Here is a 13,710-nt window from a genome sequence, read left to right as displayed (position 1 = left end):
TGTCCCTACAACTTTCAAAAGATAATACTGTTTTAGTACCCCCCAAACAATCAAAACCCCACAAATCCACCTGTCTTTCTACTCTGGACGAATAGCGACTTAGGACAGAGTCCCTGGGCGCTACCGCTCGCATGCGCACTTGACTTCCGCTGCACGGGCGTACCCGGGGGAGGACCCGGGGGAGTTTGGAATGTCGGTTGTCATGATTGCCTTTATTAGTTTACTAAGAAAGAGTTAAAAAAAAAAAATACTGTGTTTAGGGTAAGGTAACATGGCATCTAATCAGAGGAGACTGGAAAGGAGGCACCGCCTTCCGGGCTCTGTAAGTCCCGCCTCCTGTGACTCTTCTCCACCTGGTCTGACATCCCGTCTTGGCTGCAGGAGGAAATAGGCTGCTCCTACTGGTGGACGCTTTGATCCCGATGAATGGAGTCAACATCAGGATGCGCGGTAAGATGCAGCCGAACTTCAGAAGCATCTTCTCTTGGAGGACCATCCTGGGGAAGTCCCTTCTGGTGCCTGGGCCCGGGCTGCACCAGCTCCGTCCTCGTGCCGTCGCCGCCGAAATCAGTTTCAAGAAGATTGATCCCTTCATGCTCCAACCGCTTGTCCGTTTTATGATTTCTCCAGTGTTCAGAATTCAAACGATTAACTTCGGGCATGTCGTTATTCCATTCAAGTTTACTCTCTGGGCTGAATGTTGGTCGGTTGGAATGCAGGGTGGGAAGGTCAGCCGGCAAGGTCAAAGGAGGTGCTTCTCCAACCCTATGCCTCGGGTCTTCATCTGACTCTGCTGGTGCCGAGAGCTCAGCAGACATAGCCAGGAACCCATCACGTTGAGCACTTTTAGTCTTATTTGCTTTATTTTGCTCATGGTGACTGTTCAACAGTGCAAATACTCTATCTGCAGCCTTCAAGTAATTAGTCCAGTCAACCAGACTAAGTCTATAGTTCGGTCTGTCCTCGTAGATGCTTCCATTCACACTGTATAGATCCTCCAGGCCTTGCCAGTTGACGTCTGCAGTGAGACTGGGCTGACTAACCTTCCCATCCGTCCCATAACTGTCCTCTGTGAAAAGAGATGAAGGTGGATCCTTAGTAGAGAAAATATTTCCTACTTATTGGCTAAATAACTTACATTGTTTTTGCGGTACAAGTCAATTTGAAGTAAAACACTAAAAAGTATGTTTCCCTAGTAATTTGTTGTCAAGGAGGGGCCTAAGGTTACAGAAGTGACTGAATGATAATGAAATTTGGAAAGAAGATCGAATGAGTGAGAACTTCTATGACCAGGCTTGGCTGGTACTGGAAATACACTGGTATTACCGGTCGGGGGGCTTATGTTCTACTCCTGGCTCTACTCAAGTCTCCTGTGCAATCAGGAAGTCAAGTGAATGAGTCTCTCTGAGTCTTGGTCCCTCATCTGCCACATGTGGGAATAGTTGTGTGATAAAACCTTTACTACTTATAGGGCTGCTGGATGAATGCCCTGGTGATGCAGTGGTTGAGAGTCCGCCTGCCGATGGCAGGGGTCACGGGTTCGTGCCCCAGTCCGGGAAGATCCCACATGCCGTGGAGTGGCTGGGCCCGTGAGCCAAGGCTGCTGAGCCTGCGCGTCCGGAGCGTGTGCTCCGCAACGGGAGAGGCCACAACAGTGGGAGGCCCGCATACCGCAAAAAAAAAAAAAAAAAAAAAAAAAGTCAAAGTAATTTAATGTAATAGGCAACGCTTAGTAAGATATTTTTATTTTATATTCCCTGACACTCAGTATAAAAGCACATTTGAATGCAATTAAACTCTTCACAGTAAATGGATCTATTTCTTTGATTGCTTTTTTGCCCTAAAAGTTCTATCCTTTAGATAAATCCATCATTGAGTGGTTTTTCACAGCATGCAAAGAATACACCAGCTTTCTCTGTCTCGGATTTTTCTACATCACTAAGATGACTATAGTTATGCAGAAAACAACAGCTTTTCTCTAGGTGCGCCCAAGAATACAATGAACTACCCACAAAGCAATACAGATTAGCAGGAAGAGTGAGTAAAACTATACAAAACCCACACCCTTAGTATAACCAGAAGATAGAGAATTCTAGAATCTTCAAATCACCTGTAAGTGAAAAAAAAGTTAATACCAAATCCCAGTAGAGCTGTATGTCACACTTTGGGCACCAGCCCTGGGAAGACTGCATACAAGAGAAAAGAAGAAAGAGAGAATGAAGTCAAAAATGGATTTGAAACCATTGCTGGAAAGAATGTTAACCTGAAGTATAAAACACTGTAGAGTCTTGGTAAATCGCGGTACTGACAATGAGGAAAAGACCTAGAAGGGCACATGAATCGAGGTGGCGGTCTTGAAAGGCATAATTTCAGGGAGAAAAGGAGACAAAGGAAGAGAGAAACAGCCTTTGGAAACTGGCGATAAAAGAAAAAGGAAGCCAAAGGGGGGAAATTTCAGGTCCTGCAAGAAAAAGAGAGAAACAAAGAAATTCGAGGACACACAACCTCTTACAATCCCATCCCCCAATAATAAGAAAATAAAAAAGTAAAAAGAAAGTATACTTGGTTACACAGAAAAGGATCTTCTTAAACTAGACATCTTGTAAATACTTGAAGTCCATGAAATTAATAGAAGCAGTCTAAATATAAACAATATTATTTGAAGAGAAAATAGAAAATAAGAATAAAAAGTCTACCATCTTATGAAAATGCCCCTGCCAAAATAAATGTGAAGACAACCACAGCGTAACACTGCTAAGTAAATTGAATCTTCTCAATCAAGCATCCAAGGATGTAAAAGTCACCTTAAATCAGAAATTAAAGTAGGAACCAAGGATCATATATTCAGTCAAGCTCTCCTTCAACTATCAAGGCTACAGAAAGACAGATTCAAACATGTAAGGGTGCAGAGAATACTGCACACATCAGTTCATCTTGAGCAGTCTCCTAGAGGATGAGTTTCATTCAACCAAGAAATCACTGGGGAAACTTCAGCAAAAGGATTGATGGTGAGCATTTAACACATTTATCAGATCCAGGAGTAAACCAAAATTAATGAGGTAGAGAACAGAAAAAAAATGACATATCTAATTAATAAATCAAAATCCTGGTTCTTTAAAAAAAAGGATCAAAACAGATAGTCATTAGCTTACCTAATTAAGAAAAAGGGGAGAAATTTCAAATATACAAAATAGAAAATAACAAGGGAGAAATAATCATTGAAATACACAAAACTTAAAACACAAGCAACTATGTTGCAGACATTAAAGTGAACAGATTGGAAAACCTAGATGAAACACATAATTGTCTAGGAAAATACATTTTATTGAAATTGACCCAATAGAGATAGAAAGCTTACACAGAACAATTTCCAAAGAAGGAAAAGAAAGGTTTATAACCTTTATATAAGTTTATAAGAACTACTATAGGAAATTTCTATCAGTCTTGTAAGAATTACACTACAAAGAAGCACCAGGTCTCTATGATTTCACAGGAGAATTTTACTAAACCTTCAAGGAAAAGAGAATCTCAATGCTCTACAGTCTGTTCCAGAGCATAGAAGATCGAAGAACACTTTCAAACTTTTTAACGAAGCAAGTATAACACTGTTAGCTGTGGTAGGCAAAATAGTGGACTCACCCCACAAAGATGTCCACATTCCTAATCCCTGGAAACTGGGTACGTTGCCTTACATGGCAAAATGGACTTTGCAGATGCGAATTAAGTTATAGATTTTGAGATTGGGGGGGTGGGTTATCCTGGAGCAGCCAGGTGGGGCCGATGTAATCCCAAAGGTCCTTTTTAGAAAAAAGGGAGGCAGGAGAGTCAGAGAAAATGTGACCTCGGAAGCAAAGGGGTGTGTATGTTGGCGGGGGTGGGGTAGAGGTAGGTATCGAGATTTGAAGACGCTACATTTTCAGCTTTGAAGATGGAGGAGAGGGCCATGAACAAGGAATGCAGGCAGCTTCTAGAAGCTGGAAAAAGCAAGGAAATGGATTCTTCCCTAGAGCCCCCAGAAGGAACGTAGACCAGCTGATACTTTGATTTTAGCCCAGTAAAACCCATTTCAGACTTCTGGCTTCTAGAAATGTCAGAGAATAAATCTGTGTTGCTTTAAGGCACTGGGGTAATTAGTTATAAGAGTAATAGGAAACCAGTACAAAACCTAAAAAGAGAATGCTAGCATAAACAGAAAGACAATTTCAGACTGAAATCATTTATTAAGATGATGCAAAAACCCTAAATATTAGTGAAGAGAGCTCAGTATTATATTAAGAAAATAACACATGATGACCTACTGCAATGGAAAGTTGGTTCATTCTTAGCAAGTCTATTAATACAATATACCATATTAGTAGATCTAAAGAGAAAAATGATCTGCATGTCTCCATAGATGCTGAAAAGGCTTTTGACAAATTCAACACTCATTATTGATAAAAACACTAAAAAATGAATGCATGGCTATTTCCCTAACGTCATAAAAATGTAAATATCTTAGTCCTAAACATGCTTCTCACTTCATGGGAAAATCCTGGAAGTCTTTTCATTAAGAACAGGGACAAGGTCACATTGTCCTGAAAGCATTAGTTTATCCAATTAGATAAATCAATAGGAGACACACAAGTGGGAGAAGAAGCAAAGCTATCTCTACTTGCAAATGTATGGTAGTGTATCTGGGAAATCCAAGAAAATCCATGACAAAGTTAACTCAAAAAAAAAAATTTAAAGGTAGCAGGATGTAAAGTTAATATACGGAAACCAACAGCCCTCATATACACAAACAATAATCAAGTAGAGGTTTTAAGGATGGAGGAAAACCCTATTTACAATAGGAACAAAGAAGATAAAGTACTTATAAATAAACTTAATAAGAATGTGCAAAACCTTTAAGAAAATACTTTAAAAGCCCCTGAAAGACCCATAAGTATACTTAGCCAGATGGAAACATGTCCTTTGCTCTTGGATAGAAGACTCAGCATCATAAAGATACAAATTCTTCCCAATAGCTAATACTTTATAATAACTATAAATGGAGTATAACCTTTAAAAACTGTGAATCACTATAATGTATGCCTGTAACTTACATAATATTGTATATCAACTATACTTCCATAAAAAATAAAGAATTCTTCCTGATAATTCTTTCAGAAATCAGACAGAAAAATGGTCAAAGACATAACCAGATAATATACAAAATATGTAAAATGTCCTTTGAACTTTCAAAAATATGTGCAACTCTGCTCATAATAAGAGCAATACAAATTAAAACCATACTGACATACCCTTTCTTTCTTATTTGATTGGAAAAAAATTAAAAAGCCTGACAGCTGTCAAAAGCAAACACTGTCATACATTGATGATGGGAATGTAACCCTTATGGAAGAGAATTTGGCAGTATTTAATACATCCACATATGCATTTACCTGTTGATAGAGTAACCCCACCAATTCATGACTAGGAATTTACTCTGAAGATATTCTCAACAACATGAAATTACACTTGCACAAGGCCTGTTATTGCAGTACTATTTGTAATTGTAAAATATGAAAATAACTGAATAATACATAAAAGAGCAGTTGAATAAATTATGCTTTTTGCAGTTTTGACTTTGGAGCTAGGTGAAGGCCTTACATACTAAAAACCAAAATCAAATGAATAATGATGAAGATAAAAAGAACCTAGAATGGAATACAAACAAATAAACAAACCTTACTTTATTTCAAATGAATAACATAACCATAATCAAAGAGGGCGGGGCACAGAACAAGCCCAGATAACTTTGAACGTAGCACTGTTTTTTGTTAATCAAAAGAGAAACAATTGAAAAACACACTGAACTCCAGACAGCAGGTTTGTTTTTGCAGTAGTGTGATTTAGCAATTCTGAAATTGCTCTCTGTGTACTGGCAGCATTTAACAAATGACTTAATCCACTGGGGATAATGGAAACTGGATTTCAGTGCCTAGCTGTCCCTCCGTGGCACACTTCTTTTCAGGGTGCAAACTGCACAGCAGCCCCCAGGGCTCCTGGTCCTGACCCACACCTTTAACAGCCCTGACACAGGTCCCCTCTTCGTCTTAGGAAGCCGACCTCACCTCCAGCCCCTTGAACTCCAAACCCTGGCTTTGACCCATCTCTTGGTCTAGTGCCTTAAACAGAAAAGTCCAACAGTGCTAGCAAGACAGCTTGAAAAGAAAACGGAGCCCTGAGATGTGACTGAGAGAAGAGACCCGGGGGCAGCTTCCTTAGGACAACACAGAGCAGGGCAGTGAAGGCTGTGTTTTTCCTTTCTGATCTCAAGAGGTTTGGATGGTTCAGAAAATGCATTCGTGTGCTGGACTCTGGGCTGCCAATGAGTGATGATGGAGATGGTGTTGGTGTTGATGAATATCTTTTTGTGTTTCTTATAAAATAGAGTAGCATTCTTTTATCACTCATTACCCCCTTTCACATACCGCTTTCTTCATGTGAATGTTTTGGGCCCCCATAGTATACCTGACTAAGAATACCCATCATCATTGGGGCTTGCTATATGTTAGGCTCTGTTCTCAGCTTCTGACTAGTGAGGCTGGGATTTGAACCCAAGGCAGGGTGGCTTCAGTGTCTGTGCTCTAACCACAGTACTTTGTAGCCTCTAACACACAGCTATGACACCCGTAACTGTCTACAAGGAACGCACCGTGGCCACAGGGGCAAATTAGTCAAAAAAACCAAAAGTGGTTCCTTAAAAACTAAAGGACCCAGTGATCCCATTCCTGGGCATATATTTGGAGAAAACTCTAATTTGAAAAAATACATGCACGCCCATGTTCATAGCAACACTATTTACAATAGCCAAGACATGGAAGCAACCTAAATGTCCATCGACAGAGGAATGGATAAAGAAGATACGGTACATATATACAATGGAATACTACTCAGCCATAAAAAGGAATGAAATAGTGCCATTTGCAGCAACATGGATGGACCTAGAGATTATCATACTAAGTGAAGTAAGTCAGATAGAGAAAGTCAAATACCATAAGATATCACTTATATGTGAAATCTAAAAAAGATACAAATGAACTTGTTTACAAAACAGAAACAGACTCACAGACGTAGAAAACAAACTTATGGTTACCAAATGGGAAAGACGGAGGGGAGGGATAAATTAGGAGTATGGAATTAACAGAAACACACTACTATATATAAAATAATCAACAGGGCCTACTGTGTAGCACAGGGGACTCTACTTAATATTCTGTAATAACCTATATGGGAAAAGAATCTGAAAAAGAATATAGGTATATACATGCATAAAACTGAAACACTTTGCTGTACACCAGAAACTAACACAGCATCGTAAACCAACTATACTTCAAAAAAAGAAAAAGTCGACTTTACATTTGGAAAAAACAAACAAGCAAAAGCAATGTGGACAGAAGCATGGTCGCTGAGGGTGGGCACGGCGTGGCCTGCTGCCCTGCAGGGCGTGGGACAAAAGGGGCAGGAAGCAGCCATGCCAGCCTTAGGCGGCCAAGAAGTGACCGTGACCGCCAGCAGCTCATCAAAGGGTAGCGGCATCTGCTCTCACAGGCAATGGGAAAAATAAACGCCCCATCAACCTGTGGATCTGATTCTATTTTGCAACACAGAACTTATTACTTTCAACTCAAGCCAGCAATTATTTCCTGAGTAGAATGGGGGCCACTTTACTGAGCTGTGTCCCTACTCTGAGCTTGTCCTAACCGGGAAAGTGACCAGTGGGAATAAGCAAAGCATTTCAGCTGCCCTGCCTCATGGACCTCCCACGCCAAAAAAAAAAAAAAAAAAAAGGAAATTGAACAGGGAACAGACTGGCTTTTAAAAGACCTTCTAAATAAGCCTAAGGATTAATTTTCGAAAATTCACAAAACTGAAGGCAGTTTACAAACTCTTCTGTAGTCAGTCTCGTACAAAGTACATTTTCTAAAATATTCTTGAATTTTCAAATTCCAAATTCTTCAGGTGTGATTGTTCTCGTTTTTCTCAAAGGCTTTTGTAATCAAATTGCATGATTCAAAATGCATTTTAATTAGTTTCCTAAAATAAATAAATAAATAAAAATCTTAAAGAATCGAAGCTTCCAAAAACCCATTAGCAGTGCCGTCACGGGAGGGCTGCGGGCTGGTAAACTGGGACGGCAGTTTTTTCGGCCTTTCCACATCTGTTGCCTTTCAATCCAACAGGATGCAGTAGACGGGGGGAGCACATCAAGCACTGCCTTTGGGTGTCCAGTGAGAGCCCAGGTCTGACAGGTCGATGCCCTCCTGTTTCGTCATTTCCTGCCTACGATGTGGATGGCAGCTGAAAGGTAGTTTGCCTCATGGATTATGAAGTGGTGGAGTCTGAAAACGCCAGTCATTCTGAGTTAAAAAGGATCCTTAGATTTGTCCATTGGTAAGGAATTTAGAAGAAAAAACAAACCAAAACAGGTAACACGAGGTTACCCTGCACACACACGTTCACTGGCCACGTTACCAGGGAAGGGACACCATGACCTCAACAACTAAAGCTACCAAGGGTTTGCCCAAACGACCCCAGAAATGATGCATTTGGCCCCCTTTAGTGATGGTGGCGACAGGGATCAGGGTAGGGGGAGTCCCAGATCCTGCCCTTTACTCATGACTGGAGTGCAGTGAGCCATTCTTCATCTCAAAGCTGTCCAAGGATGGCTCGGTGAGGAAGAACTCTCTTCCTCAGCTCTGACCAGACTTGTGTCTTAAGTAACCTGTTAATACCCTTTTCCCTCTGTCATGACAGAAATAAAAGAGGGCCAGACGGAAAATCCCGCAGCTGTAGAACTGAGTGCATCATAAAATAACTTAAGTCAGTATCTAGTGTGAGGTCCACTGAAAATGCCCCACTTCAGAAATGTCTTCACGGGACCCCCGGGAAGCAGGTAGATCAGTCCTGGGGTGTGAGATGTTACCTCGTCAGCCCACAGCCTGGGGGAGACCCGCGTAAGAGGGGGCTGTCCTGCTCTGTCTTACGTGTGCTGGTGCGGGGTACGCAGGGTGGGTGCGGAGGCAGAGTGAGGAAAGGAAAGGAGAAAGACAAGAGGGGAGAGAAAAAGAAGAGCTAGAGAGACCGTTATCAAGGATCCTCAAAAGTCCAGCTTTCTCTGTCCTGTTTGCTTACACCTTCCCCGCCATCATTCAGCTTCTCATGGGACCAATGAACTGCCCTCTGAAAGGAGGAACCGGAGACCACAGCTCAGGAGGCTGGAGGAGGGGCAGGGGGGCCACCAGGGTGCCCCGGACAGGCGATAGTATTCTATTTCTTTGAGACAGTATCAAGATGGGTGACACCAGTGAGGTCCATGTTCCTTTGATGAAAGTGTTTCTCCCAAGAGGATTCGTGAACTAAAGCAGTGACACACCCGTGCCTCAGTTTCCCCTCAGTAAAGTGGTAAGGACAGACCCCTCCTGCCCCACACGGCATGTTTCTGACAGACCTGCCTGAAGTCTAAGCTTGGAGTAGAAGTTTCTGTGCAAGGGCTGCCACGGCCGCCAGGCGTTCTGGGTCCCCCTCCCCGACCCCGGAGCACAGGGAGGTAAGCGTGATGGATGGGGGGCTGGAGGGGATAAGAGGGCTGGGCTGAGGGCCGTTCGTCAAGCTTTCATGTGTCAGGCACTATTGTCTCCAGGCTGTGCTGGGGCCTTTCTGCGAGACTTGATTCCAGATACCCTGACCCCGACTCCCACGCTTCCTATTCACTCACCACCACCCGGCAAAGCTTCTGAGCCCCATCACCGCTGCTTTCACCACCAAAGTTAATTAAAGACTGTGAACAAGGAAACGCCTTCTCTTTGCTCCAATTTCGGCTCTAGCGTGCTCTTAAAATTCCCGTGACGCCTTTCGTGATTTTGACTTCATAGTTCATAAAATCGCTACCTCATTTCTGTGAAGCCTCTTCACCAAATCAACGTGTAAGCACCACCAGGAAAGTCATTCTCCCCCCTTCCTCCCAGGGCTCCCGAAGGTCATTCTGTTTTCTCCCTCTTCACATCATTCCGTGCTTAAAAGCACCATCAAGCACGGGACTGAGCGAATGCTCTGAGAGACATCTTGTTGTGACCATGAGTTGATTTAAAAGCAAAATGACAGGTCTGTCCCCAGTGACACAAGACGGTGGAGAAAGCTGTTAGAACATGCATGCACCCCAAGCTACGCTCTGTGCGACAAGGTGAGAAACAGAAATGAGTTAAAGTGGCTGAATCATGCAATGACTGGGAAAGAAGCTGCCGGGGAGAATAAAAAAGTGTGAATACCTGTGCAGGTCATAGCTTCCTCCATCTTTATTTCCTGATATAGGAAAATATAAGAGTAATTTATGTTAGCTTTACAACTCATAAAACCACCCACTGTGTCATGTTCCACGCACAACATCTAAACCCTAGAAAGAAATATATCGTGTGAAATACAGACAGTGCCGGAGTCCAACAGAGCTTTTCTATTAGACAGGTTCAAAATGAGGATGGAAAGCTATAAATAAAAAGGTTTAAGATAAAACGTATCAGACTTCACATGAAAAATGGGTGAGGGTGAGATAGGAAAGCCCATTTCAAAGCGATAAAACGGTACTTCCCAAAGTCCATGTAAGTCTCAGGAATAGTTAACTTTTGGTTATTTTAGACAAAACACTTGGAAAAAAGGGCCAATAATCATCTCCCTCAGGAAGCGTCTAGAAGGTGGACAGGACTACTTGAAGCGTAACGGTAACAAGAGGCTCCGCCTGGCGTGTCGTTCACCACTTAGAGACTCTATCAGGTTTCACTAAGTGGAGCTGCTATGTCATCACCAGTAGGAGTGCTATGTTCTTCAGGGGAGAAATATCCGGGTGTAATATTTCTAGTGCCTCTAATACTTGTTTCAATTTCCAGGCCTTAGGGGGCTTTTTGGGGGGTAAAATTTGAGGAAAAGGTCAACAGATAAGCAGGATATCTGAAAAGATTTAAGCTGAGTGGAGTCAGTGACCAAAAGACCTGGCTGGACTCTTCTGGCTGGCAATGAATTCCAATAAGGTTTTAACTGAGGGGTGGTGACTGACAGCTGTGATGGGACCGCCCACAGGATTTAGACTTTCCTCTGGGGTTCACAGCTTGAATGCCGTGAGGACCCTATAATGGTGGAAATGGCAGGTGACGATGCTGATCATTTCAGGATGCGCCACTGCCCCCCCCACCCCGAGTCCCCCATCAAGGCTCATGGCCTGGGGAGCTGCTTACCTTTATTGCTGGTTCTGCAGGGGACCCACAGAGACACAGGCCCTTAAGGGCACTGAGAAAACTCAGCTGCCCAACAGAGGGTTTTTGCAAATTGCTCCCCACTGCCTTTGGGTCTGGCTCTTCACCCTTTTGGGGTTGGCATGCTGTGCCCTTGGTCAGCCTCAGCTCTTTCTCCTTCCTCCTATGGACAGCTGACATTGACATTTCCACAGGAATTATGAGAAAATAAGTATTCTTATTAACCAGGAAAGAGCTGGGACGGACCCTGAAAAGAACTGCATCTCCATGAGCCAAAGGAGAAATGAGTTTAACATTGCAGACCAGGGAGGGAACATCTGGCTGATTCCATACAGGCCCTCTTATACTTTCAGATCTCAAGACCACGTTGTGCTCAAACATCTCTAGTTTCAGATGGGAAATACTTGCAGAAGAAATCTAATTCAATGTGTCATGGGCAGGGATCCAACTGGGGGAGTTCCAAACTCTGAGAAGCAGAAATAGGGCATTGTGTGTTTCCATCCCAATTCTCTTAAAAAAAATAGGATATCCTGGTTGACCTAGAGTGTATCTTATGACTGTTGACGTCCATAACAAAGAACCCCCCAATACTTTCATCCCGTTTTCCAGCGGATGCTTCCATCAGTAAACCTGAATTCCATCAGGTTTACTAAGAGAATGGATCTTTGGGAGAGATGGAATGAAACACTCCCCAAATCTTCGGGGGTATTAAATTTTTCATTAGTGCACCAAAGCTAAATTAGAGAACAAAATATGTTTGGAATTGCCTGGCAAGTTTCCCCTGTAAGGATCCCAAACTAGACGTTTCTATGTCTTCTATCCCCAACTACATGTTTCAAAGGCAGAAAACTTGACAACAGAAAGAATTTTCCAGGTACCATGGGACAAAAAAAAATTTTTTTTCCTTACCAACTTCTAGGCCCTTAGGTCTTGGGTTGCACTGCTTATACCCTTGACAGCTCCTGAGCTCCATCAGCTGCATGTGTAGCTGATTCAAAACGCCCCGCTCTATTGTGTGCACGGTATTTGTGAGCTGTGGATGAAGCGGCCAGGACAGTATCTTTAAGCTCACGTTCTGCTTATTCCATTTTCAATAAGCTTCATAAAATGAAAACCTATTGACTTACCTGATAAGGATCAGTATTCATATCAAAATACTCCAAAAAGCCAGTGGCGAACTCACAGAAGAGAAAATTATGCGTGTCGTTAACTGTCCGCAAACACCAGTAGGTGTTATTGTTAGAACTTGTGCAAGCACAGAAAGAGCCCACTGTCGGTAAGAAAGAAAAACAAAACGAAAAGAATGAGAAAACCCAGGAGCCCAGCCATGCCAGCGTTCCCTGTCTTTACATTTCGAAGTTCACATTTTCTTTCTTGCAAATACTGTGCGTGTAGACGTTAAAAACAACTACATTTCTCCCCCTCTCTATACAAATTTGCTGTGAGATTAGGTGAAGATGCAAAACAACAATGGCAACCTAGGAGGGTGATGATAGGCTGAGGGCAAAGGTGAAGTTTCAGGCTCTTTCGTTTGCTGTCCCCTTAGCTCTGTGGGGCACTGTCTCCAAAACAGGGTGACTGAGTAGAGAACGGGGAGGAAAGTATCGGAACTCCTACTGATGGTTGTTTTAATTTTTTTAAAAGAGGGAAAAAAATGGTTATTTAATAAAAAGAGGGACCCAGTGCCTTAGCTTGCTCTGAATGTCAGATGGTCGCGTGTCACAAATGGTGCCTGGAAAGAGAGGGGATTCTGCAGCGTGGATGGGTTTGGAGGAGGCTTGAGTGCAGCTCAGTGGATTTAAGGAGGCCAAAATTTGTGACCTTGCAGACTCTCTACAACACTTGAACATGAGATGGACTGTTACCATGAACATCTTTTGTACCACGCAGAGGTCCACTGGTTAACTTGTAGAAAGTACGGGAAAGAGAGGTCCAATGGAAGCTTCTGCTACTCCCTCTGCCTGGGGTGCTGCACCCCCAACCCCTGTTCACATGATTCCTTCTCTCCACGCCTCAGGTTTCAGCTTCAATTTCACCTCTTCAGAAAGGCCCTTTATCCCTACCCTCTCTAAAAGGGACGCTTTTAAAAACTTTGATCACTGTTTCCTTCACAGCATTATTACAACTTGTAATTATTTTATTGATTTCATTTACTTTCTTTCTTTACCGCTCTTGGAATATAAGTGTCTTGAGGGCAGAGAAGGAGGTGTGTCTCGCTCATCGTGTGTCTCCCGTGCTCGGCCCAGAGCCTGATGGAGAACAGATCGCCAGCAAGCTCTGTGACCCTCAGATCCCCACGTTCAAAGTTAAAGCTAGGCCTTTAAGAGTTCACTCAGCCTCGAGTATGTAAACATTATGTAAACATAACTGCAAACATAGACCCTGAAATCAAGATACACCAAAACGGAAAGAGAAACAAAAATGATCACAAAGAGGCCCTAGG

General features: G+C 42.7%; 1 protein-coding gene across 8 annotated transcripts in view; it reads right to left on the bottom strand.

Annotated features, from left to right (window-relative positions):
* SULF1 (sulfatase 1) overlaps positions 1-13,710 on the bottom strand; it is a 162,582-nt gene continuing 148,872 nt past the window's right edge. For 5 of the 8 annotated variants that reach the window (XM_033437540.2, XM_033437541.2, XM_033437542.2 and 2 more), the window contains 3 exons: positions 12,395-12,537; positions 12,177-12,300; positions 1-1,069 (listed from right to left, as the gene is read on the bottom strand). In XM_033437540.2, coding sequence (XP_033293431.1) covers positions 399-1,069; positions 12,177-12,300; positions 12,395-12,537 — 938 coding nt within the window. In that variant the 3' untranslated portion in view covers positions 1-398. Of the gene's footprint in view, positions 1,070-10,292; positions 10,327-12,176; positions 12,301-12,394; positions 12,538-13,710 lie in introns of all 8 variants that reach the window. The other 3 variants (XM_049700459.1, XM_033437547.2, XM_004274944.3) reach the window with 2 other exon arrangements.

Source organism: Orcinus orca, chromosome 17 (assembly GCF_937001465.1).
Source record: "Orcinus orca chromosome 17, mOrcOrc1.1, whole genome shotgun sequence".
NCBI lineage: Eukaryota > Metazoa > Chordata > Mammalia > Artiodactyla > Delphinidae > Orcinus > Orcinus orca.
This window is presented reverse-complemented; position numbering and strand designations above follow the sequence as displayed.